This window comes from Prinia subflava, chromosome Z (genome assembly GCF_021018805.1).
Source record: "Prinia subflava isolate CZ2003 ecotype Zambia chromosome Z, Cam_Psub_1.2, whole genome shotgun sequence".
Lineage (NCBI taxonomy): Eukaryota > Metazoa > Chordata > Aves > Passeriformes > Cisticolidae > Prinia > Prinia subflava.
In genome coordinates this window covers 17,532,863-17,557,628 of record NC_086283.1, presented here as the reverse complement: position 1 = coordinate 17,557,628, position 24,766 = coordinate 17,532,863, and the positions used below count along the sequence as shown (strand labels likewise).

Sequence of the window (24,766 nt, the reverse complement as noted above, 5' to 3'; positions counted from 1 at the left end):
CAATCCCCAATCCTCCCAGGCTGACCCCACACAGTTCCATCCATCCAGTGTTGCAACTGTGTATGCAGAAGAGGGTGGAGAGGACAAGGAGAGAGCAGACCATAGAATTAAGAATGGGAAGAAATAAAAACATGATGACATTTCAAAGCATTTTGCCTGGGGGAGAAGAAGGGAGGGTCTACAAGGACTCAAGTTCAGCCTGAAATCTGGTACAAGGCTTATGACAAGAGAAAAACCCTTTAAATGAAGCTAGGCCAAGAAGACTTTCTGCCCAAGCCTGTTAAGAGAAGGTCATGTTTATTAAAGTGTAAGAAAAAAGAACAAACAATGCATATCTGGCAGCATTGCCAGGCTGTGCAGCAAGTGTGGCTCCTGACAGCAGTGCCAGTCCTGGTGCCACAGCCTAAGGCCTCAGCTTGGCCATGGTGGAGCGGAGCTGGAGTGTCCCCTCCGCCCAGGAGCCTGGGTACTGGCGCATCTTCTGCCACAGGTTCAGCTCCTCGCCCGTGGAGTCCATCCAGTCCACAGCCTGCCCGTTGCTCATGCCTGGGGAAAAGGATGGAAAAAGTCACCACTGGAGCAGCCTCCTGCCCGCAGCACAGCAGCCCAGCGAGGCTGCTGCTGCCCAGAGTTTGATGGGCCCGCAGGCTCCTCACCATTGCCCACCCCCAGACGGACACCCCCGAGGAAGTCGTTGCTGGACAGCGGCTCCCGGTCCCACACCGTCAGCTCCAGGCAGATGTGCTGCAGGTCCTCAGGGTTGATACCGTTGTAGACAAAGGTGTGGTTGTAATGAGGGTTCAGGGTCTTCTTCACCACAGGCGTCTTCCTCTTGGAGGCTTTGTTCTTGTGTGGCAGGAGGTAGCTGGGGGAAGCAGGCCCTTGGGTTAGCAGCACATGGGCAACCGCCTCCTGCTGTAATGGCTGGGGCACCTCAGCACCTGGAGCCCCCCATTCCTGCCTTTCCTGGCATGGCTCAGGAACAAGGATCATGACACCTTGCAAGGGGCCCACCTCCAGGTCCCCCAGCAGCTTTGGGAATACAGCCAGGGAGGACAGGGCCTTCATTGCCCCCTGCCCCAGGAGCCTCACTCACCCCTTTACAAAGCTGTCTGAGGTCCCCCCAGACTTGGCTGCTGTGAGGTTCTTGGCTTCTTTGATCCAGACCTGGAGCTCACCACCTTCCCCTGTTTTGCCTAGGAAAAACCCAACACAGTAGAAATCAATCAAGTTTAATTTCTACCACGGCAAATTTCTGGAAAGTTCCTGCTGAAAATCCTTTATCCCAGAGATAGGTGCAGAGCCTGGACTAGCATCTCCTCTTGCCTTCTCCTGTATTTGCCCTGCCTGCTGAGGCAAAGGCAGACAAAACTACTTCATGCAGTTCGTGGTGAAGCCCCAGGGAAGTACTGAGATGGTTTCAGTAGCCTGAGGACAGCCACGTCTGCCCTGACCCAGAGCAGCTTTGCAGGCGTTGTAGAGGAAAAAGGAGCTGGGGTTAGCATCCAAGAATTCCATCCAGAGCCAGCTTGCATGGCCATGAGCAGGCCCTGCAGGGCTACACACTGATCCTGGAGCTTCAGCACTTACCTTTCCTGCCATTCCCAGCCCCAGGATGCTTAGCAGATGGGATGTACTTCATGGAGACAACCAGCTCCCCCTTGTACTGGTGGAGACCAGCAGCATCTGCCCCAATCTGCAAAGAGGTGAGAATTACCAACCACTTCAGAGAAGCCAGGGCACACACAGTGACAGCCTGGAGTGCAACATCTCCCCAGGCTGGGACAAAGGACTTGGTTTCTCCTAGACGTGGCTGAGCTGACACAAGTGCCTGCAAACTCTCCCCAGCATGACCAGTGTAGCCCAGCTCCTTTGAAATCTTATTTTGGCCCAATCACCTGACAAAGAGGGAAGTTAGGCTCAAGGCAGATGATCTCCCCCTTTTTACTACAACAGCACTGCTTGTCTGCATGTGGGATTTTTGTATCTCCAAATATTTGATTTGGCAGAAGCCTTTTGGCAATGCTCAGCTGAGGTTTTCCACATGCTTCTGCCCACTGAGGGCTATACCCCCAACAGGACAAGGCAAGGGAGGCTGTGGGCAGCTGGGCTGTGGTGGCAGGGGCACACCTTGCCATGCAGGGGTAGGAACTCCTCCAGGTGGCTCTCGAAGTTCCAGGCATCCAGTGGGACCTCCACCTCCCCCAGGAACGTGTTGCGGCCAAAGCGGTCGTGGTGCCACACCGAGAACTGCAGCGTCCTCGCGAGCAGGAGGGACTTGTTAATCTCATACTGGGGAGAGAGAGGAAAACCACTGGTGAGCAGGCAGCAGAGGACAGGGGCAGGCTTGGCAAATTCCACCAGCTACAGCTCATAAGCACAAGAGGAAACAGGTCTGAGAAGATATGGATGCGCACAGGAGCCTGTTCCTCTTTCTTTCCACGTCTGCTGGAACCTTAGAGTCCCAGGGCAGTGGTGCAGGAGCCTGTGCTCTCCCAGCAGATGGTCCTTGGAACAGGACTCACGGCATGTGGCCATCCCACCACAAGCTGAGCTCTGCCAGCCCACTGAGCCTCAGGTGGTCAGAGCACAAGACCTCAGCAAACCTGGCTATGGGAGCCTAAAAACCAAACTACAGCTCTCACTTCCTCCTGTGCAAGAGTGCCTGGCCTCAGAGGTGCGCCGCCAGATTCACGGAAAGAGTCATCCAGCAGGGATGCTGAAGGGCAGTGCCAAGTTGTTCTGCCCTGGGGCCCAGAACTGTCTTATCTCTACCCTTGTATCGTGCTGCCCTCCCTCCTGCCACTGTAACCTGCCTCCAGGGGCCAGGAAGCCTTCACCTTGGAAGGAAATATCCAGGATAAGCAGTAGGCCTCTGCTCTGCGGAATGCCACAGGAACCAGGGACATGTCTCATGACACGGTCACATCTGCAGCTGTGCCCCCACCCCACCGTGGCACTGGGGCATGGCAGCTCAGCCAGAGCACACCTGGGAGTGCAGGGATTTTGCAGCTTTCAGGGTGCAGTCTCTGAACATGGGTTCCCTGCAGAGATCCCACTGCAGACTTAGGAGCTCACCCCTCCCCTTGCTTGTTTCAGCAGCATCCCCTGAGTACCTGCACCCATCCCCAATCACCTTCAGCAGCTCGTTGTACAGGGGATTGATAGTGTTGCGTTTGATGGTTGTCTTGCGTTTCCCTTGCCGGGATTTGTCGGGCAGGAGGTAAGTCTTTACATACCTGAAGGGAGAACAGGCAGCACTTCAATAATGTCCCCCCACAATTAATCCTCTGAGCTCCCCAGGGCAACTCCAGACCTTCTGCTTCACCAGGACCCTGCCACTTAGAGCTCCCATCTCTGGTGGGCACCCCACAACCCAGCTGGGCACCCCCAGTGGTGCCAGCAGCCATCGCCCCCCTGGCTCTCACGGGTTGGAGCGCTTCCTGCCCTCGTCCCCATAGGCCAGCTGGCGACACTCCTTCACGTGAATGAACAGGGTCTGTGTCTTCTGCTCGTAGCTCAGGGAGAAGGAGATGCCCCCGGTGACAGCCACGCTGCCGAAGTCGCCGGCCTCACTGTAAATGCTGACCATGCTCCCCAGTGTGCTCTGGAAGACATGGCAGGGCTCAGCTGGCACAAGATCATTTGACAGTCCCTCTTCATTCTCAGCAAAGTTATTCCCTGTGCCTCTTCTGCACAGCCCCACTCACCTCCCCATGGCTGGAGATGGCCAGCTCCCTCTAAGAGAGCTGAGACTCTGCATTTTGCTTCCCTTCTGGGGGAAGAAGCCCCCAAACACAGGGCTCCCTTCCCTCCAAGGAGTTGCCTGCCCTGCCTCCCTCCCACCCAACCCGCTGGCACTGCCTTTCTCCATCACTTCTCCCTGTAGTGGAGCAGAGCACAGCCATGCCACAGGAGCTCACCGAGGAGGTGCCGCTGCGCATGCTGCCCCGGGCTACCCGCTGCCGGTGGATCTCCACCAGGTTATCGATGTCCTCCTCCTCCTCCTCCTGCAAGGACAGAGACAAGCCGCCTGTGTGGGGAGCGGTCGGGCACAGCAGGCCAGACACCCAGCTCCTCCAGCTGGCAGCCATCTCTGGGGCAATTCTTAGGGTCTCACCAACTCCGTGTTGAGGCCAGGGACTGACTTGCTCCTGTCCCCCAAGGAGCCACCTTCCCCCACAAGGTCCTCGGGGCGCAGGTCAATCACGGACTTGGTGTAGTCTGCACAAGACATGGTGAGCGGGAGGCAGCGGCACAGATCAGGAGTAGCAGAGCCCTGCTGCTCCCTCACCAAGAGGCTCCCCCAGCCTCTCCCATTTGCACTGAAAGCCCTTCACAGCCCAGGGAGGAGGAGCTGCCCACCCCCGGCCATGTTGGCACCAAACCCACAGCACATCTCTCACCCGCAGGCCTGACCACCCGCCGAGGGTTCTTCTTGAATATTGTTTCATGCTCGTCTACCAAGGTGCTGCTGCGGGTCCCCACGGTGGCATCCTGGAGAAGAAGAGTCCCTTCAGAGCAGGGCAGGGCTAGGAGCCCTGTGGGGTGCCCAGCCCCAGGAGAGGGCTGAGCCTGCTGGAGCAGCATCACGCACCCGTCCGTCAGAGAAGGTGTTTTTGGAGCGGAGAGGGAGGGTCAGGCTGGAGGAAGCAGGTCCCGCTGGCGCAGCAACCTTTTTTCCAGGGATGGCTCTCTCCAGGGAGTTCCTCCTGTGGCGGACACAGAAAGGTCTGTCCCACGCCACAAGCACAACTGGCAGAACAAGTGTTGGCCAGGAAGTGCCATTTGAGTGCTTGTAGCAGCCTGGGAGCCAAGGACCTTCCTGGCCAGGGACAGGCTTCAGCCCAGCCAGAGCAGCCAGCTTTCCCTCACTAGACTGAGAAAAACATACTTCAGATGAAGGTCCCATCATCGGCCAGCCACTCCTGCCAAGGACAACCCACGCTGGGATCCTCTCACCTGCCCCCCACATCAGCAGAACTAGGTCTGTAGCTGTCCAGGCTCATGTTTTCCATGGACTCTGTGTCGCTTTTGCCATCCCGAGGGTCTGAGGCATCTGGAAACAAACTGCAGACAAGCAAAACCACAGGTATGTCCTGTTTGGCGAGGGGGCCGGTCTGAGAGAGCTTCTCTGCCACCGATGAACCATGTGGGGCAGCAGATCCCTCTCAAACCTGCAGCAGATGAGAGCTAGTGCCTGCGGGACAGCAGGGATTCTTACCTGGACCCCTCCCGGGGTGCAGGAGGGCTCGGCTGCCGGACTGCAGAGGAGCTTTTAGGCTCGCTGAGCTGGGCTTTTTGGAGGAGGGTTTGTCCAACAGTCTCTCTTTTGTTGGCTGGAAGGAGAGAGGCATCAGCAGGAACACTGCTCCAAGCTCATTGCCTGGAGCAGGAGTTACTACCATCCAGCTCCACACTGGGCAGAGGTGCACTGGGGAAAGCTGGCACACCCCAGATGGCTGGGCTGCGGGAGAAGGCATTGCTGTGGCACCCTACCTGTCGGTCTGTGCCGCAGGGACAGCCGCACCATGTCGCTGCCCAGGTGGTTGGCGAAGCGGTTCACCCTTTGGTCATAGAACCAGTCGCCCGTTGTCTTCTTCAGCTCACTGCAGGGCAGGGGGTGATGGGGGCAGTCAGAGGCAACAGGGGCTGTCTGTTGTGCCCCAACCCACCCTCAGTGCTGCCACAACCCAGGGACACAGGCACGGTGGGCAAAACCAACAGGTGACAGGGCAGAGACAATTCATTGGGCAGCTGACAGGCTCAGCTACATCCTCAGCAAATACAGGAGCAAGCCAAGTTTTGTAGGACAGGGGAGGCCAAAAGGGAGGAAATCTGGGATGCTTGAAACACAGGCTGTGCAAGAGGCACAGGGGGATGCTGCAGTTGAGTCGGGGAGGGACGGAGCAGGGTGAACATGAAGGAGACACAGGAGTGAGGTATGACCTGTTTCTCCATCACCCAAACATGGGAACCCTCTCCAGGAGTGACAGCAGAGCAACCTGCCCTGCACTGGAGAGGACCAGCCAGGCTAGGAATGGCTGCCCATGGTGTATGCATCAAGCTGAAGCAACTGAGAAGAGGAAAGGGATAGCAGGAATGTACAGAGTGTTGTTGCCACTTGTCCTGGCTACTCACGCCTCCTTGGTGCAGACTTTGCAGCGCCAGGAGCCGCTGGGGCTGTAGGAACGGCAGTCCCGACACACCAAGTGGTTGCAGCCCCGGCAAGTGTTGGCCTTGGGGCTGACGCGGGCCAGGCTCTGCTGGCAGCGGGCGCAGGTCCGCTCGCTGTAGCGCTGGCTGCCCCGCTTGGCTCCCTTGCGCCGGATCTCCAGCAGTTCATTCTTCAGACGCCTGCTCAGACCCGACCGGGAGCTGTCAGAGGTGTCCCAGGACCCCGGGGACACCCATCATCCACCCGCTTCCAAAGCAAAGCAGGGAACCAGCTCCTGCCCAGCTCCAGCTGCGTTCGCACCTGATCCTTCTCTCCTCTGCTTTGCGGAGCTCCTCGTCGCGCTGCAGGACCTGCAGGATCAGATCTCTCTCCACGTCCGACAGGAAGGACAGATCCACAGCCTCCGACATCGCTCCACCCGCGATGGTAGGCTCTCACCCGATGCCAGCTAGGGACATGCCAGCCGCTGAGCCCGGTCCCGCCCCCCAAGGTGCCCCGTGCCCGTTCCCGGGCCTGGATGGGATCGCGGCACCCCGGACACCAGCCCGCCCGCCGTCTCCACCGCCCTGCCCCGGGCTGGGCTCGGGCCGCCTGCCAGCCCCGCCGCTCCGGTGACCTCAGCCGGCTCCGTGGGACCGGGCTGACGCCCAGCACCCGCGGGCAGCCCCGGCAGGAAGCCGCCGCCCCGAGCTGCCCCTCCCACGACCGCACGGAGGCTCGGAGTTGGCCGACCCCGAGGAGCCGCCGGGAGCGGACACGCACCAGGACCCGCGGCAGGGACAGGATCCGGTTCGCAGGCGGCGGCACCAGGACTCGGGCGGCCGCGGCCGCGCCAGCCTTGACGGAGCCGGAGCGCTTGCTCGGGGGCTGCAGCCGCTCCCGGCTCCCCGGCTCCCCGCCTGGGTCGGCGGAACCGGCGGGAGGGACCGTCCCGTCCCCGCAGCCGCGCTCCGGCGCCCCTCGGGGAGGAGAGGGCGGCGGCACAGAGCCCAGACCCCTCTCTGTCGGGGAAAGGTGGGGCCGGGGCCGGTGGCACCGCGCTCTCAGCGCCGCCACCGGGGCTGGGAACTGCCCCCACCCCGGGACACCTAGGCTCGACCCCCGGACCACAGAGAGACCCCTGGCTCCCCCCGACTCCCCAATACCCGAGGGATCCCCGTCCTCCCCCGTCCGCGGAGGAAACTTCGGTACCCCCGCCAGCGGAGTGCCGTCCGATCCTGCCGGTACCTGCAGCGGCTCCGGCGGGCGCCTCCCGGCAGCGGGAGGAGGGAGCCGGGAGGGGAGGGCGGTGCCGGTGCCTTAAAGGAGCCGCATCGGCCGCACCTGCGGCTCCGACGGGGCGGCCCGTGCGGGAGGTGGTGCCCGCTCCCTCCAGCCCTTTTCCCCGCCCGATCACCTCCGGGAGAGCTGGGGCTCCAGGCCCGTGGGCCGGTGCCCCACCGCCTGGACTGGGTGGGCAGCTTCTCCCGAAGACCACAGATCACACCCACACCCGAACTGCGGGGGACTCCCCCGGCATCCCCAAGGAGGAGCCCCAGGGGCGCGGCCGTGGTGTCCTCCCGCCGCAAGGCTCCAGCCGCTGCCCTTGTCCTTGTAGCAGAGATAGAGTCCCCGCAGTGCGCCTCGTCCCTGACCCCGCAGCACAGGCATCAGGGAATCCCTGAGCACCGGACGAGGCGCGGGGCTCCACCCGCGGGGAGGTGGTTTCTCGCCACGCACGACACCGGGGCTGGCCACCTGCGTGCAGCCCCAAGGCAAACGAGAGGACGCGGCTCTGCCCACACTTTCGACCGCACCCCAGGGACGGGAGAGCCAGAGGCTCCCAGCCCTGTGGGAAGTGATGGGACACTGACACAGTGGAAAAAAACACGGAGACATCAAAGGGCAAGCGGGAGCTTCCGCATGAGCAAGGGGTTCACTCCATCGGGAGTACACAATAAATATGTAGAGGGCTTTGGGATTGCAGGCAAACAATGCCACAGAGCCTTTGTTCCCTGAGCCCCTCCACACACCATCCTAGGACCCAAAGTCAAGTCCCCAGGCCAGACCCTCACACCTGCACCAGTGTTCACGTTTTAACTAGACACCAACAAGAGGCGGTGAGAAACATCTTTATTTCTGAAAAAAAAATGATAGGAAGAAAAGATGAACAGTGTGCTGTTTCCAGTACATTAAAAAACCATGCTGGTAAATACAAGCACAAAGCTTGTCCCCGACCTGCTGAAATGAACCTAGCAGGAACCCAAGGCTTTTCAGCACTGTAGCTCTCATCTGTGTGAAAATGGGGCTCAAGGTGCTACCATGTGTCCAAGACACGGGCGGCGACTGGTAGAGCCAGGGCAGAACACTGGCACTCTGAGCCCCAACTTGCTCCATCCTTGTCTGGATCCTGAAGGAATCTGCCATGGGAGCACAACCCTGTGTGCTCTGGACATGGGAGGCACTGCTGGTGGCAGTGCTGCCACCTGGGAACTAGGGGACATAAGGCACCTCCAGGGTGGCAGCAGGACTCTGCTGGTAGCATCTCCCTGCCCCTGGTGCTTGATATCACCCTTCCACAGGAGCTGGAGCCCCAGCGGTGCCCATGCCCTACTAAACGGGCAGCACTGGCCGGCACTCAAGGTCCAGCACGAGGTGATGCACGTGTGGTGCGTAGGACTTCACTGCCTCGATGTGCAGGACTCTGGTGTGCCACGGCCGCCCGTGCAGCTCTGCCAGCACCCCCTGGATCCGTGTAGCTGTGGCTTCGGCCCACCTCTGCCATTTGGGCCTGAGCCGGGCCCTCAGTGTCTCCTCCCTACCGTCCTCTGTTGGGTGCTGTGCCTCTCCCCCAGGGCCAGCTGCCTCTGGAGAGACCTGCTCAGCCAGCAGCACCGTGGTCTGCGGCGGGGCCGGCGCAGGCGGAGTCTCCACGTTGTGGTGGATGTGGAGAACCCCACCCACGTCCTTCTTCAGGACGCGGCAGGCCACCGGCCAGCCTTCCTCCGAGCTGGGAATCAGCCCCAGGTTCACCCTGTCTGCCACATCCCGCAGCTGCAGCTGGGAGAGGAGAGGAGAGGAGGTGAGGGGATGCCAGCAGGGAGGGGGATCCGAGGCCAGGGGACAGCGCTCACCTGCCGGCTGTCCCCAGCGTGGATGCGGCAGCGATCCCGCACCCCGTTCAGCACCAGGGTCCTGTGCAGGGCCTCCACGGCATGGCTGTTCCACTCACAGGCATGGACAAAGGCAGCTCCCGCGTGCACCAGGAATGGCAGCGTGAAATAGCCAATGCCTGCAGGCAGGAGGTGGTGGTGGCTGAGGGCAGCGACCTCCAGAGATCCACACTCCTCCCTGAGGGCAGGGCAGGATGTACACTGCCAACCTGGCTCTCCAAGTCTGCTTTGCACTGGGTTGGAAAAAGCCCAAACACTGCAAAAATGGAAATTTATGCATTCCTCTCCTTCAAAAACAAAATCTGCTTTGAAAAATGTTTAGAGGAGCTTATTTTATCTTCAGTCTTTGGCCATCAGGTTGAGACCTGCTCAGCTCTGCAGAAGTGTCCAGATTACCATTTAGCTTGATTAATCTGGAGCAGTTTTGTGGGTGTCATGTCCTTTCAGTGTGGCACAAGCTGGAAGTACTAACTTCCTTGAGCACAAACAGTGGTAAATCTTTCCCCTGGATCCAAGTGATTCCCCAAACCAGCACTAGGTACAGAGCCCGAGTACAGGACATCCTAAGTGTCCAAAGACTGCAAGGACACAGGCAGGACAGCAGTGCCAGGATAGCTGAAGGACTCACAGACAAGACAGGAGCTCTAAGCCTAAGTATTTTTCATTTCAAGCTGGAAATGACATTTCACGTCTACCTGGATGCCATCAGCACCTGTCCCCCCACCTCTTCCATCCCTGTTACCTGCGTAGAGATCCACAACGACCTCCCCAGAGCAAGGCAGTGAGGCTACACGCAGCTTCTCCGTGATGTTGCCCGGGGAGAACATGCACTTGGTCACATCAAAGGTGTACCTGGAAGACCCCACCGTGATGGTGAGGGCTGTGCCTTCCCCACACAAGCCGCATCCTGCAGCTCCTGCCCACCTGATCCCGTTGTCCACGTGCTCCACCCAGCCATGCTGGCCCAGCAGCAGGGTGACACTGGGGGTCCGCATCCCATCCGGCATCACCCGTCCTCGCCTGGCCACCCGCCGGGCCCCCAAAGCCGAGGCGACCGTCTCCCAGAGCGCCGAGCCTGCAACACGCCATCCCGGGAGACCTCGGCAATGAGGGCAGCTCGGCGGGCAGGACCGGGGCGGGCAAGCCCTGCTGACCCTTACCCAGCCTCTCCCAGGGCGCAGCCTTGAAGCTGTCCTCGCTCAGCAGCACCAGGTCCCCGTGCCTGTGCCAGGCGTGCGGCACATCCCGCTCCAGCTCCTCCGACCAGCTCGCACCCAGCAGCCGCCGCAGCTCCTCCCGCAGCCTCTGTGCAGGCGTGCGCCGGCGGGCGGCCCTGGAGGGGACAGGGTCCTGCGGCAGGGACGTGGCAGTGGGGCTCCGAGCCTGCCGCCCCACACAGGGCTCAGGGCAAGGCAGCTCGGCCCACCTGGAGCCTGACCAGCTCGCAGAGCATGTCCGGGGGCAGGCAGAGCTGGGAGAGCTTCTCCTCCAGCACGGGCAGGGCCACGCGGCCCCCCGGCACCCGCTGCAGCTGGTAGCGCCCGTCCGAGAGCCGCTCCTCTTCCAAACATTCCCTGCGAGGCAAGGCATGGCCAGGCCCTCACCGCCCCGCAGACCCTCCTGCTGCAGGCTGGCCCTGTGGCCGTCCTGCTGGAGCTGCACAGGGCTCCCGTTCCCCCTCGTTTCCGCTGCCCCTCACCTGAGCCGCTGGGCGAACCTCCGCTCTGTGGCCAGCGCAGGGACACGGATGGGGACGGGGACGTCCGTGTCTTCCATCCTGCCGAGCCCCAGCCGGTGTCAGGCTCGCCAGGGTCTGTGTCTCGGGTGCCGAAACGCCATCCCTGAGGCGGCGGGGCTGCCCGGAGGCCGGCTCTCGGTGCCGGGGGAGCCCTGAGGCCGGAGCACCCCGGTTCAGGGCTCCCGGGCAGCCCCGGCACTCCCGCCCCGCTCCCAGCGGTGCCGCGTTTCCCGCCGGAGCGCTTTCTAAGTGCGCCGCTGCCATGCTTTTTGCGGGCGCCGGCGGAAGCGGGGGGACGATTGGCGCACGGACCGGAAGCGGCGCGGGCGGCGCGATGGCGGGGCTGTCGGTGCGGGACCCCGCCGTGGATCGCTCCCTGCGCTCCGTGTTCGGTGAGGCCGCAGGGGCGCGACAGCGACTTGCAAAGGGAAAGGGGCAGGGACGGGCGGGGGAAGGCGGGTTCCCCACCCCCTCGCCGTAAGGGCCGGTACCCGCCGGGCTGACGGGCGGCACCGTCTGTCTCCGCAGTGGGGAACATCCCGTATGAGGCCACGGAGGAGCAGCTGAAGGACATTTTCTCGGAGGTTGGGCCCGTGGTCAGCTTTAGGTGAGAGCGGCCGCAGGCGTCCCCCGGGTCCCCCTGCTCGGCGCAGACGGAGCCCCGCGGGAAATCGTAAATCGTTAACGTTGGGAAAGGCCTCTAAAACCATCCGGCCCAACCGTTCCCTCAGCACTGCCAAGCCCGCCGTGGCTCCAAGAGCCACCGGCACACACCTTTTGACCACTTCCAGGGATGGTGACTCCACCGCTGCCTTGGCTGTCTATTCTAATAGCTTGACAACCGCTTTGGCGAAGCTGTGCTTAATATCGAGGCTGTTTCCTGATGCAGAGCGTCTGCGGGGGTTGTGAGGCTGGGACAGCTGTGCTCGGGGCAGAGGGACTGAGTGGCTGTGCCAGGGTCACCTGGAGATGGAGTACAATGTCCTGAGCACAGCAGATGGACGTGGGCACACAGTTCTGGGCTGGTGGAGCCGCCCTGCTGTGGCTTATAAGTGCTCAGGTCCTGGTCAGGCTCTGTGCTCCTCACTCCCATCCCTGTGCCTCTCAGAGGTGTTTTCCAGGCTTGCCGCCAGGCCCTGGAGAGCTCTCAGTTAAGGTTTTGGAGTTGGGGAGCAACCAGTCCTGTCCTGTGCCTTGTGGGGCCATGGCAGGCACAGAGCTGGCACTGGTGGGCTTTCTGCACACCATAGCTTAGGGAACACCCATGCCAGGAGCCAGCAGGCCGTTTGGCTTAGTCCCAACTGCTGCGTGCCTTGGGCTGGCTCGGGAGTCTTCCCTCTGCTCCCAGCACTCCGTGCTCTAGCCCAGTATCCCCTCTGGAGCTGCGGGAGCCGTGGGTGCAGTGGGATGCCCACGTCGCCCTCAGCACCGGCGTTGCTGTGCTCACCACGCAGGCTGGTGTACGACAGGGAGACGGGGAAGCCCAAGGGCTATGGCTTCTGCGAGTACCAGGACCAGGAGACAGCGCTCAGCGCCATGCGCAACCTCAACGGGCGCGAGTTCAGCGGCAGGGCCCTGCGCGTCGACAACGCTGCCAGCGAGAAGAACAAGGAGGAGCTCAAGAGTGAGTTGGGCTTCCGGGGTCTCATGCTGGGCCCGGCCTTGGCAGCGCTGCAGAGCGTGTCTCTTCTGCCAGGCTGGCAGAGCTGACCTGCTCTGAGGGGTGTTGCGAGTTCCCCAGAGGGATGCATGGGCTCAGCTCTGTGATTTCACTCTCAGATGATCACAGAACCACAGAACTATTTAGGTTGGAAAAGGTTTCTGAAGGTCTTGGTTCAACCTCTGATCAAACACCACTGCAACTACTAGACTGGAGTCTAAATGCCACATCCAGTCTTTACTTAAACACTTCCAGGAGCTCCACAACCTTCCTGAGCAGCCTGTTCAATGCCTAATCACCCCTTCTGTGAAGAAATTCCTCCTAACATTTCCCTGTTTTCACTGTCTCCTTTTCTCCCATGATGGGCTGGTGCTCCCCTCCTGAGCTCCCCTACATGTGCTGTTGGTGTTGCAGTACAAAGTCAACAACTGTATTGCAGGCTTGGGCACAGGTGCACCCATCATAGAGTCACCCTACGGGGACCCTGTCAACCCAGAGGATGCCCCTGAGTCCATCAGCCGGGCAGTGGCCAGCCTGCCACCCGAGCAGATGTTTGAGCTGATGAAGCAGATGAAGGTGAGTACAGGAGGGCCATGCTCCCTGTGTGAGCACAGCTCCTCCCGCCACTCCCCCTCCCAGCCCCGTCACATCTGGTCAGAGCTCTGATCAGTGCCTGTCTTCTCAGCTGTGTGTCCAGAACAGCCCGCAGGAAGCCAGGAACATGCTGCTGCAGAACCCACAGCTGGCTTACGCGCTGCTGCAGGCCCAGGTGGTCATGAGGATCGTCGACCCGGAGATCGCGCTGGTTTGTGCCTTGCTGCTTCTCTGGGGTTGGGAGAATACTGGTGGTAGCCATTGTGGTGTGGCAGTGGAAAAAAACTCTTTTCTCCTTCTTGGTCCTCTAGAAAATCCTGCATCGCCAGACCAGTGTTCCTCCTCTGATCCCAGGCAACCAGCAGCCAGTGCCAGGGCCAGGGCCTGGGCCAGGACCGGGGCCTGGGCCAGGGCCCAACACGCAGTTGAACCCTCAGAACACCCCATCGTCCCAGCCGCAGACCATAGTAAGAGCCTGAACAACACACAAGCTGTGCAGGAGAAATGGGCAGTGCCAGGTCCAGGTCTCCCAGCTGGGCACATGCCCAGGTGTTGGGGTGTCCCTGAGATCCAGTGTCTCTCCCTGGCAGGGTGGGATGCACGTCAACGGCGCTCCTCCTCTGATGCAGCCACCCATGCAGGGGGGAGTGCCAGCCCCAGGACAGATGGCAGCTGCTGTGCAGGGCCCAGGCCCTGGCCCCATGGCTCCAGGAGGTGAGTTTGGGCTGAGCTTCCCCACTTGTGAGCACACAGGTCCTGCAGACACCCCCCTCTGCCTTCTCCCTAACAAGAGGGCTCAGCCCTGTGGGAGAACATGTAATCCTGTACTGTACATTGTGGTTGTGCTGCTGCCAGAGGTGGGCTGCAAAGTTGGGTTATCCCTGGGGAGAACCAACACCAAGGGAATAAATCTCCAGATGCTCCCCCAGGAGCTGGGACCGAGAAGGTATTTGGGACCAAAGGAACAGGTTAGTCATCAGGGATGGCTGAGAGGGGGTCTGATCTCTGCCTGTCCCCTCTCAGGTGGGATGCAGCCACAGGTTGGGATGCCGGGTGCAGGGCCCGTCCCCTTGGAGCGTGGACAAGGTAAAGCAGACGTGTGTAGCGTTGCGTGTGGTGTGAGCCTCGCTCCAGTGAGCAGTGCTGTGCCCCATCTGCCTGCTGCCTGGCTGTGCCCAGCCCCGGGACTGTGCCTGGGTTTGTCCACCGAGGCACAAGGCTGTGGTAGCAGCTCCCTGGCTCCCAGGGCTCAGCACGTGCCCCGGTTGACTCCCAGCTTGTTCTGCACTGTGTTGTGCAGTCGTGCCCTGGAAGCCAGAAGAGCTGCCTGTCCCCACCGAGCGGGCTGTGCCTTTGTTTTCCACCTCTGCGAGTCTGTGTCCGTGTGCTTGTGCGGGCAGGTAGAGCTTGCTCTTCTCTGGTCTTTGTGCTACTCCTTTGCTGCCTGGGTGCTGGGGAGCAGCTGGTGCGGCCACCGCGTCCTCCCGCGCCGTGCCCAGCAGAGGGAGCTGTGTCTCCGTTTTCGCTTGAGGTTTGGCAGGGACTTGCCGGGGAGTGATGGCTGGGCTTTCCCTCCGCAGGCACGGTCTGTACGGCCCAGCCCTGGGGCCCGATTCCTTATGGTTCACACGTTGCCATATGTAGGTTAGTACGACCCAGGTGTTCCTCCCAGGATCAACACACGCAGGCACCTGTCACCTCTATTGCCTTGACTTCTATCCTAGGCCTTGTTTCAGCAACATGGCAGACCTAGTCTGAGATCCTTTGGCCTTAGGGGCAGCTGACTTTCATTTTCTTTGGGGTGGGCACTGTCTTCCTGAAAGCTACTTGTTATCTCTTGGCACCCAAAAGGTTTCGGAGAGCAGAAGCTGGGTGTGCGTTATGGGGCCAGTGTGGCCCCATGGAATGCCACATCTCTCGGCAGGATGTCTTCTCTCCCTGCTTCTCTCTCTGAGTGAGGGAAGGACTGTGCCACGCTGGCTGTCCTGCCTGTGACGACAAAGGTGCTGTTAATGGACGAGGTTGATAAAGCCAGACTTGCAACATTTTCTCTGTAGGTTTTTCTGGGGACTTCAGGGAGCATGATCCTGCAGGCAGCTCTGTCCCCAGAGCTGGTCGGTGCATGTGTGCATACACTATTTTACGTGTCTGCTCTTTCCCTCTTTTCCTGCTGCTTGCCCAGGGAACCTGCAGCTCTCGCCCGTGGGACCTGCCAGGCCTGCGTCTATCGAACGCGTTCAAGGTATCCCGGCACCCGCCAGCTCCCTCTTCCCATGGAGCTCGTTGTGGAGTGTGCAGAGAGCAGCTCTCACCTCGCTGTTCGCAGGGCCAGGGACTGGCATGTCGCTCCTTGTAGCCTGACAGCTGTAAAAGGAGGTGAAGGAGGCAGGATTTCCTCTAGGGCTACAGGAGAGAACAGGCTAGAACCATGCACAGAGCCTCCAGTGGAAAAGGAGAGCCTGTTTGGAAAGGGCTTTTGCCTAGGATCCAGCCCCCATTGACACTGTGCTTCCAGGAGCCTTCCAGGTCTTGCTTTGCTCCTGGCCCCACATCAGCAGGGTGTTGATACCCACACTTTTAGAGATTGCCATGGGGGCACCCATGCTTGGTTTGTCCCCTGGTGCCATGAGGAACCTGAGATAAAACCAGATGAGAAAAAGAGAGGAATAAAACTGGCAGCCAGGAAAGGGACTTTGGTGTGCTCCAGGCTCATGTGTGGGGCTGTGTCCCCAGCAGACAGTTCAGGGGAGCAGCATGGCTGCCCCACACCCGGCCTGAGAGCGCCGGGCACAGTCTTGGCACAGCACTGGTCATGCAGATCCTCACGAGTTCTTGTGTGTCTCCCTGGCAGTGCCCATGCCAGACCCGAGGGCCCCTATGCAGCGTGGACCTCTACCTGCTAGTGGCCCGCCGCCCCGAGGCCTTTTGGGAGATGCCCCGAATGACCCTCGCGGAGGGACCCTGCTCTCAGTCACTGGAGAAGTGGAGCCCAGGTGAGGGGAGAGGGAAGGAGAGGAGCCCTTGGCACTGTCCCCTGCCCAAGGGTAACCTCTCGCTGAGGACAGGGATGGCATCAGCCTTCCGGGTGTCACTGCTGCCTGGTCGGAGGCCTGTGTGCTGCCAACCATGGGGGCCGGCCCGTTTCCCCGGGGACGGGATATCCCCGGGGTGATGGCAGCTGCCCTGTGGCATGGGGCCACCAGCACCCATCCCTGTGCCAGCCTCACCCTCCTCCCCTGCGGCCGGCTTCAGGGGCAATCCTAGTGCTCTGCCCAGACCGTGCCAAGCCAGTGTCTGATTCACACTCTCTCGCTTTTTCTCCTCCTCCTGCTTTGCTCTCCTCGTCTCTCTGCGTCAGAGGTTACCTTGGGCCGCCCCACCAGGGAGCCCCTATGCACCATATGCCTGGTCATGACAGCCGTGGCCCCCCCCATGAGATGAGGGGGGGACCCATGGGAGAACCCCGACCACTGATGGGAGAGCCGCGGGGGCCCTTGATGGATGCTCGAGGTGAGAGAGGGGGCATGAAATACTGGGTGGCTTGGACTGTGCAGGCAAGAAGTCAGAGTGGAGCCGGCTGCCCCGACCCAAGGCATAGGAAGGGGGTTTGGGCAGTGAAATGACTGACTCCAGGCGAGGAGGGCCAGTCCCAGGGTGCAAGGGACTTTCTGCAGGCATGTCCTCTCTGCCCCCAGCCCTGCACCTCTTGGGTGCTTGCTGGTCTTCAAACAAAGGAGGCAGCAGGCTCATTCCCACACTCCCTGTGGCACTGCTTCCTTCAGGAGCTTACCTTGTGTTTCCTCCGCAGTCGGAAGAGATCCCCGAGGGCTGGAGCCACGAGGGCTGGAGCCACGCGGGCTGGAACCTCGGGTGATGGAGGCGCGAGCGCTAGAGGCACGAGGCCTGGAGCCGAGGGTCCTGGAGCCACGAGTGCTGGAAGCCAGGGCCATGGAGGCCAGGGTCCTGGAGCCCCGGGGCCTGGAGCCTCGAGGGCCAGGTCCCAACCCACGTGGCCCAATGCCTGGTGGGATACAGGGTCCTGGGCCACTTAACATGGGAGCCAGTGGCCCACAGGGGCCCCGCCAGGTACACACGTCTCTGCTCGGGTGGTTGGGCACCGACAGCATCCTGTAGGCTGGGGCTGGGTGGGGCGTGTCCCACAGAGCAGCGGCTCTGGGAAGCACCAGGTTTTGTCACTGGCTCTGAGGGGTCAGGGCATCTGTCCCATTTCCCCAGGCTCTGCCCATCAGCTGGGGACAGTACAAGGTTCAGGCCTCTCTCCTCCTCTTCCTGAGACGCAGGAAGGAGCACAGGAGTTGGGAGAGGAGAGCACATAAAATACACTCTCTCTTTGTACCCAGGCATCTTCAAGCAGTGTGAGGGCATTCATCTGATGATCTGTTTTACCTTCCTGGATTTGTATGGCTGAGTCCAGAGACCACTCAGTCCTTAACTCCTCTTTTACTCTCCCAGGTTGCTAACATGGCTGGAGCAGGCATGCAGGGAGGAGGCATTCCTGGGGCAGGAGTCCAAGGAGCTGGTCAGCCTGGAGGCTTTAGCCCTGGACAGAGCCAGGTCACCCCCCAGGATCACGAGAAGGTGAGAGAACAAAAGGGAAAGGGTGAGACAGTAGGAGCAGCACTTCCTATGTGCCTTTCTGTGGTGGGGTCAGCCCCTCCCTGACTCTGGTATGCTGTGGCTACTCTGGCAGGGAGAGCAGCCTGGTCTCTGACCCCTCTTTCCCCACAGGCAGCACTGATCATGCAGGTCCTGCAGCTGACAGCAGACCAGATCGCCATGCTGCCCCCAGAACAGCGGCAGAGCATCCTCATTCTGAAGGAGCAAATCCAGAAATCCACGGGGGCACCCTGACAGGTGATGTTGTTAACCTGGTCTCACACTGTGCCCGTTCCCCTCCAGTTAAACACAGCTGCCTAGGATGGGACTGTGCCCTGTTTCCCTCTGTGCTGGTCTTACCCTCCTCCCCTTCTTTCTGGCAGGCACAAGACGGAGATGCCATGTGCCTGGATAGAGGTGATGCTCCCTGGCAGCTGCTTCCTGTTGCTATTCTGAGCTGATGGTGCATTTTGGGAGAGCTTATTTCTCCCTCAAGACATTTTTCCCTCCAGTTCATTTTTTTTCTGTGTATATTTTATGATGCTTGAAATAAAGTGGGAGGAAAGTTTGAGTAAATCCATGTTCCTGGCTGCCTTGTTTGGTCTCTCATGGAGGCCAGGATGGGAGTGTTGGGTTCTGGGAGCAGTGTGGCCTGGCTACAATCTTGTCCAAATCACTTGCCATCCTCCCTCCTCCCCACACCATGGCAAGAACTAGTAATGGAAATTCTTGTGCCATGCAGTTTACAAGGGTGTAGGGGAAGGGCAGGACAGAGAGCTTGGCTTTCTGTCCCTGTTGGCAGGGCAGGAAGGGCTCTAGATCCGATTGCAGTATCACTTACCATGCCAGCCTGCTCAGGGTTTCCCTTTTTACATATGCTGGAGCAGAACCTGGTGTGAGCTGCAGTGGGAGCTGAGCTGTGTGCTGGGTGCAGGCTGGCTCTAAGCTCCTGCAGAGGGGTGTCTGATCCTGCACCCTCAGAGGGTTTGCTATCGACCAGCTCTTCTATTGCAGCCCTACAAGGGGGCAGAGCCTGGGCTCCTTTGCACCTCCAGAGCTGAATCACCACAGAGAATTTCTTCTTTACAAAGAAATGGAAGTTTAATTTATTCTTATACAAAAGAGTGTTTAGACCCTGAGGGGCACATTTGGTCCCTGACCCCTGCATAGATGCCCTTGTCCCATCCCCATCCCACTGTTCTGCCCAACTCGCTCGCACTGCTTCCTGCTGCTCCAGCAGCATCACAGAAGCAGCCTCTGGTTTCCCAGTAAAGGGGGCCGGGTGGAGCTACAGGCCCACTTGCCCCATGAGGACCTGTTGTATACCAGGACAGGCAGGCAGCAGTGTTTGAACCTGGAATTTCTCTTGGAGACAGAGTACTTTGCTGTGTCTTGCCTGGCTTCAGTGCGTGCACAGATACTTATCCCCAGCCTTGCCTTGGAAAAGGCTTGAGGCAATACAAGCAGGGTCCCTGTCCACTGGGGCACCAGCCTCGCTGCCACTTAAAAGTTTTCCTTGTTGAAGTAGAATTTGACCTTCCTGGGGTCCAGGCTGGAGTGTTGGTGACAAGACTTCTGTAGGCTCTTTGCCAGGGCTTCCGGCCCACAAAGGAACACACCGACCACTGACCTGCAAACACCACGGGGAGATCAGTGCCTGGCGGGCAACTCAGGGAAAAGTGATTCAAAAGTTTTTTGGGGTCCCTGCAGGGGATAGCACACCTCTCCCAAAGCCAGCCCAGTGCTGACTGCCAGGGCAGAGGGGCTGCCTCCAACTCCAACATCCCGAATTCCCTGCTCACCTGGGGTGGGCTGCAGCCACGGCAGCAAACTCCATGTTCCACATGGGCCGCCCGAAGATGGTTTTGTGCCTGAGGCCCGTCACTGTGTCCATAGCAGTGTCGAAGTGGAGCGCCACGTTGTTGGCCTGGGCAGGCAGGGATGGTGAGAACCCCAGGCACCACCCATGAGCCCCCCTCCAGTCCCTCAGCACCAAGGAGCATCCATTGTTGATCCCACCAAACACTGTGCCTGAATTTTGTGCCTAAAAGCCATTGTCATGCTTGCCCTGCCCTTCCTGCCCAGCTTGGCCACGCTATGTCTCCCTCCTGCAGCCGTGCCAGCCTGTGGTTGACTCACAATGCTGGTGTCCCAGCCAGTGAGGAAGAGACGATATGTGAGGAAGTCTGCCTTGCCCGACTCGGCCATCTTCTGCTCCAGTGAGGCAAGCAGGTCATTGAACCAGGCAAAGGCTCCTTTGTCCCGGCAGAGCCAGTAGAAGTAGATCTGGGATGCAGGGGGGAGAGATTGCTCAAGGTGGAGCACAGAGGGAGAAACCCACAGCTGGTCCCATGGGATGCTCCATACCTTCTTGGTCTTGAGAGTCTGGTCAGCCTGCTGGAACTTGTACCAGATGGACTTGAGGATGGAGGCAAAGGGGGTGACGCCGATGCCCGCTCCAACCAGCATGGCCACCTCGTACTGGAACACATCTTCACTGGCTGTGCCAAAGGGACCGTCCACCTCGATCCTGGCCAAAGCAGGGCATGGGTGAGAGGTACAGCCTCCCCAAATCTCTGGCATGACCTGTCGGGCCCTCCCCAGCCTACCTGGGTGTTTCCAATTGGAAGGTGTCAATGAGTCGCTCTGTCCAGTCGCCAGCTGCCCGGATGTGGATGGAGAAGAAGTCCTCCTCAGGTGCGGAGGTGAGGGTGAAGGGGTGCCACTCCAGCGGGGAGATGGCGGGGCAGTTGACAAAGATGTACTGCCCCACCTCCATGCAGAAGCCCTTCTTCTGCATCTGCAGCTCCAACACACGGGCAGGGTGCATGACCACCTGCGGGCATGGGCAGGGCTCAGTGCCCAGCCTGGCCCCTGTCCCTAGGCAGGGGCTGTGGCTGTGGCCCCTCCTCACCTCCCCATGGCCACCACGGCGAGGAGATGTGGCACTGGTGACTCCAAGGGTAGGAGCTGGCAAAGGAACAGGCTCCTGCACCACCCACCTTGGTGACAACCACCTTCTGCTGTGCACGCCAGACCCGCAGGATCCGCTCAAAGACATAGAGGATGATGGGGGCAAGAACCCACTTCCAGGACTGTGAAGATGGAGGAGAGCAAAGGATTGGGAAGGGCCAGTGCCAGAGCATCCCAAGGGCAAGGGAAGAGCTTCTCCTCCACAGCCACCCTACCACTGCCCTACCTCGGCAGGGATGCTCCCAAACTCAGGGTCTTTGCAGCAGTTGTGTGTGCAGTTTTGGTCCAGCTGTGTGAGGTACTCAGCGCAGTCATAGGGGTGCACCTCTGCCATGCTCTGCTCCGTCTGCCCACGTACCAGCCCACTGCAGGGAGGTGAGAGATTAGCCAGGGCCCGGCTTCTGCCCCCACACAGGGCTGAGCCGCACTGCATGAGGCCAGCTGGGCTAGCCTGCCCTGGGAATGGCAGTTCACAGCCCCACTGGACCCTCCCCACAGCTTCTCCACCAGAGGTCTGTGTCCACTGCCCCTCACTGTCCTGCCCTAGGGAGTGGTGAGGAGCCTTACGCGATGCCATGGATGACGAGGCCAGCGAAGTAGACGAGGAAGAGGTGGTGTGTGTACCAGAAGAGCTCAAAGTAGTTCCTGCGGATGAACTCGGTGGAGGACGTGACCATGAGGATGAGTGCCAGTGTGATGATCACCCCTGTCAGCCCTGGGATGGTCGTAAAAGCCACGTACTCGACGGTCTGCAGGGGCAGCAGGGTGGGTTAGGGGAGCAGGGGACAGGTCGTGGTGGGTTGCTGGATGCCTAGGCCACACTCACAGTCTGGTTGGAGTGGATGGGGTTCAGCCACTTGTTGTCCTGCAGGTGCATCTTGGAGAGGACAGCAGGGAGGCTGCCATCAGTGGCTTGTTGGCTCTGGTTGTAGCGCTCCAGGTTGAAGAGGTGGGCAATGGTATGCACAGCTGGACAGGGGACAGGCAGTCACCCACCAGGCAGCTCCCAGTCCCCACTATTGCCCCATCCCAGTCCAGGGGTACCTGTGAGCAGGGCCAGTGCATAGGCCACCAGCTTGTGGAAGGTGAGGTTGTGGTCCAGCTGCTTCCGTAACGTCCGCCTGCAGCACTGCAGGGAGAGCCAACGGTATCAGGATGGGGACAGGGATGGGACGGCCACACTGGCTGTGCCACCACGGGACACTCACCGAGCAGGTCCCACGGAGGAAGGAGAGCAGGTTGCGGCAGACGGGCAGTAGGATCAGCATGCTGTTGAAGTTGAGGCACTTGGCTGATGCTCGGGCCCATGCCAAGGCAGACTGGGAAGAAGAGAGGGGTGAGCACCACTGTCCTGTTGTGCTGTGCCAGGACTGCGTCAGGATGGGGCCAATCAGTGCTGGGCTGGGACTGAGTGATGCTAGGGTGGGGACTGGGATGGAGAGGTGCTGGGCTGGCATGCTAGGAGAGGACTGGGAGGGGGAGATGCTCGGCTGGGCTGGGACCAGACAGGGACCGAGGCAGGGACTGGCATGGTGTAATGCTACGCTGCAGAGTGGGATGGAATGATGGAGGGCTGGAAGAGGACCGAAGATGAAAGGGGCATGGGATGTTGCAGCCCCCACCCCACTGCAGCAGGGCCCCAAGGGGCTCGTCTTCCTGGGCAGGCAGGGTGCCATGGGGGAGCACCTTACCCCGAGGATGGCCCTGGTGTAGAAATACCGCTCGTCCCGGTCAAAGAACAGAAAGTAGTAGGTGAAGAGGAAGATATTGATGGCCAACCAGGCTGCCTGTGGAGGAAAGTCACAGCCTCAGGAGGGACCCTGTCCCTGGAGCCTCTCACTCTGCAGCACGCAGGGCTGGGTGCATCCAGAGAGTGTCAGGACAGCATATCCAGTCCCGTTTCCTTATGAGCTGCCCTGTCACACACAGGGTTGGGACACAGGGCCAAAGGTGGGGAGAGGTGTGGAAGTTTGCAGAATTGCTATCTTGTCACACACCGCCCTGTGCATCACCCATGCATGAGGAAGGAGGAAAGGCAGGAGCAAGAAGCGCCCATGTAACGGGAGGGAAAGCAGATCCGGAGGGTGGTCAGGATTGTGTGGGCAAGATTCTGGGAGAAGGAAGTTTCACAGGGAGCTGGCTCATCTGGCCCCACTGTGCTGCTGTCCTCTGCCTAACCTCACTGCATCCCACACTGCCGCCTCTCACAGCCACTGAATTTTTGCAGAGGTCCCAAAAAAACCCACCCTGCCATGTATTTGGGTTTTGGCTGTTTTCTTTGTCTTTTTTAAGTAACTTAAAAAATTAAAATAGCCCAACTGTCTGTAAATCCCCATGTTCCCATGCATTCACAGCTCCTCACACAGTGCTGAGCAGCTGACGGGTGCTGGTCAGGCAAGCTCTGTTACACCAGAGATGCTGCAGCATGGCAGTGGCAGATGGTCCCTTCGGTGCCAGCTCCTCACCCTGCCACCAGTTCTCACAGGAACTGCCACCTCCTCTCACAAGGGGAGAAGAGGCACATGGGAGGCTCCCAGCCAAAATGGCTGGGTGAAGCAGCAGCATTTTTAAGTTTTCCAGGACCCCCTTTCCCGTGAGCTGTTTTCCCCAAGACTTCAGTTTTCCAGAGCCCATCCCTCCCCTGGCTGCCAGGGTATGTGAGCTGGCAGAGCAGAGGGGATACTTGTCTCTCCCCACAAGCCAGCCCCAAGGCAGCTTTTCCATCCCCATCTCCCCCGTGAGCCCCCCCAGTGGCCGTAGCCCCCAGAGCCCCCCGCATCACGCCAGCCCACGGAGCCCCAGCCCCGCACACTCACGAGCACAGCGGCTGAGAACCAGTGGTTGACCAGCCAGTTGCCCATGGTGCGATGTCGCCGCGCCTGCTGCTGCCTGCCCGCGCCCGCCCGTGTCTGCCCGGCGTTTTATGGAGGCAGCAGGAGGTACGACAGCCCCGGCCGCGGGAACGGCGCCACGGGGACTTTCCCCTGAGAAGACTTCAAGGAAATGCTGGTGGTTTCAAAGGCCACCTTCCAGGAAGGCAGGGCTGTCCCAATCGGCCAACACTGAAAGGAGCCCCTTGTGCTGGCCAGGGATGGCCCCCTGCTGAGAGATCCCCTGTGGCCCCACGGCCGGGTGACACAGGGTGTCTGGCTGCTCTCCTGGGGTTTTGCAACCTCTGAGGACAAAAAAGGGCTTTTTTTGTAAGGTAGGAATTTCCTGGGAAGAAGTTGCAGAAGCTCTGTCCTGTGCCTGGCTCAACAGCTCTGTTTTCCCTGGCCTCCTTCACCAGCCTCCACTGCCCATTTTGCAGGGAAACCACCAAAGGAAGGGAAGCATCCTGGGGTCACACCACTGCACTGGTGCCAGGACCCAGCCTGGGCATCCATTACAGGGCAGGTGATTTAAGACCAAGCACCACTTGTGCTCTACCTCCATGGGCCCCCCAGGGCTGTTAAGCATCCTCAGTCCAGCACCCAAACAGGGTTGATCCCAAAAGCGGGTGCTGGGGTGGGCCATATCCCACTCCTGGTTTGGGGCCAGGATGGCTGGGTCCCATCAGCACCCACTGCCACTGCTGTGCCAGCCACCCTTCCCCTCCTGCTTGCCCTCCACTGCAGGGCCCTGAGCTCTGGGGTGTCCAATGCTGCAGCTGGGAACAGCAGCCTGTTCTGGGCCCCTGAGCCTGGAGGAACAGGTCAGACAGGCTTGCTCCTTGCTGGCATGCTGCTCTCTCCTGGCCTGCAGCCATGGCCTTGCTGACGGAAGCATAGGATGAGGCCAGCCGCCATTCTGCCATGCTCCTGGATCTTACGGGCTCCATGGAGGGGCTCCCCCCATCCCCACTTCCTGCTGGC

General features: G+C 60.2%; 4 protein-coding genes across 10 annotated transcripts; 1 reads left to right on the top strand and 3 right to left on the bottom strand.

Moving 5' to 3' along the window:
* Nucleotides 1-280: 280 nt before the first annotated feature.
* SYTL4 (synaptotagmin like 4) lies at nt 281-7,525 on the bottom strand. 3 transcript variants are annotated; one of them, XM_063421965.1, is made up of 17 exons: nt 7,406-7,525; nt 6,479-6,626; nt 6,142-6,357; nt 5,500-5,609; nt 5,225-5,339; nt 4,963-5,070; nt 4,598-4,712; nt 4,407-4,497; nt 4,121-4,224; nt 3,924-4,010; nt 3,429-3,607; nt 3,137-3,239; nt 2,131-2,292; nt 1,591-1,696; nt 1,097-1,196; nt 657-865; nt 281-546 (listed from the first exon to the last, which is right to left on the bottom strand). In XM_063421965.1, the coding sequence occupies exons 2-17, from the start codon at nt 6,586-6,588 to the stop codon at nt 404-406; spliced, it is 2,058 nt and encodes a 685-aa protein (XP_063278035.1). In that variant the 5' UTR covers nt 6,589-6,626; nt 7,406-7,525; the 3' UTR covers nt 281-403. The 3 variants fall into 3 exon arrangements, with proteins under 3 accessions (XP_063278035.1, XP_063278034.1, XP_063278033.1); XM_063421964.1 differs by having other exon boundaries at nt 7,370-7,473; XM_063421963.1 differs by having other exon boundaries at nt 7,324-7,464.
* Nucleotides 7,526-8,275: 750 nt separating this feature from the next.
* TRMT12 (tRNA methyltransferase 12 homolog) lies at nt 8,276-11,168 on the bottom strand. 2 transcript variants are annotated; one of them, XM_063422334.1, is made up of 7 exons: nt 11,030-11,168; nt 10,757-10,904; nt 10,491-10,680; nt 10,255-10,405; nt 10,073-10,182; nt 9,292-9,449; nt 8,276-9,217 (listed from the first exon to the last, which is right to left on the bottom strand). In XM_063422334.1, the coding sequence occupies exons 1-7, from the start codon at nt 11,104-11,106 to the stop codon at nt 8,771-8,773; spliced, it is 1,281 nt and encodes a 426-aa protein (XP_063278404.1). In that variant the 5' UTR covers nt 11,107-11,168; the 3' UTR covers nt 8,276-8,770. The 2 variants fall into 2 exon arrangements, with proteins under 2 accessions (XP_063278404.1, XP_063278403.1); XM_063422333.1 differs by having other exon boundaries at nt 10,073-10,405.
* Nucleotides 11,169-11,326: 158 nt separating this feature from the next.
* Nucleotides 11,327-18,515, top strand: CSTF2 (cleavage stimulation factor subunit 2). Of its 4 annotated transcripts, XM_063422328.1 has the most exons (15): nt 11,327-11,460; nt 11,597-11,675; nt 12,523-12,692; nt 13,168-13,304; nt 13,414-13,533; nt 13,634-13,789; nt 13,913-14,036; nt 14,346-14,408; nt 15,505-15,564; nt 16,174-16,315; nt 16,681-16,832; nt 17,131-17,408; nt 17,796-17,921; nt 18,072-18,197; nt 18,323-18,515. In XM_063422328.1, the coding sequence occupies exons 1-14, from the start codon at nt 11,331-11,333 to the stop codon at nt 18,192-18,194; spliced, it is 1,860 nt and encodes a 619-aa protein (XP_063278398.1). In that variant the 5' UTR covers nt 11,327-11,330; the 3' UTR covers nt 18,195-18,197; nt 18,323-18,515. The 4 variants fall into 4 exon arrangements, with proteins under 4 accessions (XP_063278398.1, XP_063278400.1, XP_063278401.1 ...); XM_063422330.1 differs by lacking the exon at nt 15,505-15,564; XM_063422331.1 differs by lacking the exons at nt 15,505-15,564; nt 16,174-16,315; nt 16,681-16,832.
* Nucleotides 18,516-19,040: 525 nt separating this feature from the next.
* On the bottom strand, nt 19,041-24,752 carry NOX1 (NADPH oxidase 1). Its single transcript, XM_063422612.1, has 13 exons — nt 23,729-24,752; nt 22,604-22,699; nt 22,121-22,231; nt 21,957-22,041; nt 21,739-21,881; nt 21,480-21,661; nt 21,139-21,277; nt 20,942-21,034; nt 20,549-20,775; nt 20,307-20,469; nt 20,079-20,225; nt 19,742-19,866; nt 19,041-19,569 (listed from the first exon to the last, which is right to left on the bottom strand). Exons 1-13 carry the CDS (start codon nt 23,771-23,773, stop codon nt 19,443-19,445), a joined length of 1,683 nt encoding a protein of 560 aa, XP_063278682.1. The 5' UTR covers nt 23,774-24,752; the 3' UTR covers nt 19,041-19,442.
* Between the last annotated feature and the right edge of the window lie 14 nt (nt 24,753-24,766).

Excerpts from the sequence above, each read along its gene's own strand:
- CSTF2 (XM_063422328.1), top strand. The coding sequence starts at position 11,331 with ATGCTTTTTGCGGGCGCCGGCGGAAGCGGGGGGACGATTGGCGCACGG. Across the intron at positions 12,693-13,167 it reads GAACAAGGAGGAGCTCAAGA|GCTTGGGCACAGGTGCACCC; the intron begins GTGAGTTGGGCT and ends ACTGTATTGCAG. Across the intron at positions 14,409-15,504 it reads CCCCTTGGAGCGTGGACAAG|GGAACCTGCAGCTCTCGCCC; the intron begins GTAAAGCAGACG and ends CTGCTTGCCCAG.
- SYTL4 (XM_063421965.1), bottom strand. The coding sequence starts at position 6,588 with ATGTCGGAGGCTGTGGATCTGTCCTTCCTGTCGGACGTGGAGAGAGAT. Across the intron at positions 4,225-4,406 it reads GCGGGTGGTCAGGCCTGCGG|ACTACACCAAGTCCGTGATT; the intron begins GTGAGAGATGTG and ends TGTCTTGTGCAG. Across the intron at positions 547-656 it reads CCGTCTGGGGGTGGGCAATG|GCATGAGCAACGGGCAGGCT; the intron begins GTGAGGAGCCTG and ends CCTTTTCCCCAG.
- TRMT12 (XM_063422333.1), bottom strand. The coding sequence starts at position 11,106 with ATGGAAGACACGGACGTCCCCGTCCCCATCCGTGTCCCTGCGCTGGCC. Across the intron at positions 10,905-11,029 it reads AGGTTCGCCCAGCGGCTCAG|GGAATGTTTGGAAGAGGAGC; the intron begins GTGAGGGGCAGC and ends CTTGCCTCGCAG. Across the intron at positions 10,681-10,756 it reads GCGAGCTGGTCAGGCTCCAG|GACCCTGTCCCCTCCAGGGC; the intron begins GTGGGCCGAGCT and ends TCCCTGCCGCAG.
- NOX1 (XM_063422612.1), bottom strand. The coding sequence starts at position 23,773 with ATGGGCAACTGGCTGGTCAACCACTGGTTCTCAGCCGCTGTGCTC. Across the intron at positions 22,232-22,603 it reads ACACCAGGGCCATCCTCGGG|TCTGCCTTGGCATGGGCCCG; the intron begins GTAAGGTGCTCC and ends TCTTCTTCCCAG. Across the intron at positions 21,035-21,138 it reads TTGGGAGCATCCCTGCCGAG|TCCTGGAAGTGGGTTCTTGC; the intron begins GTAGGGCAGTGG and ends CCATCTTCACAG.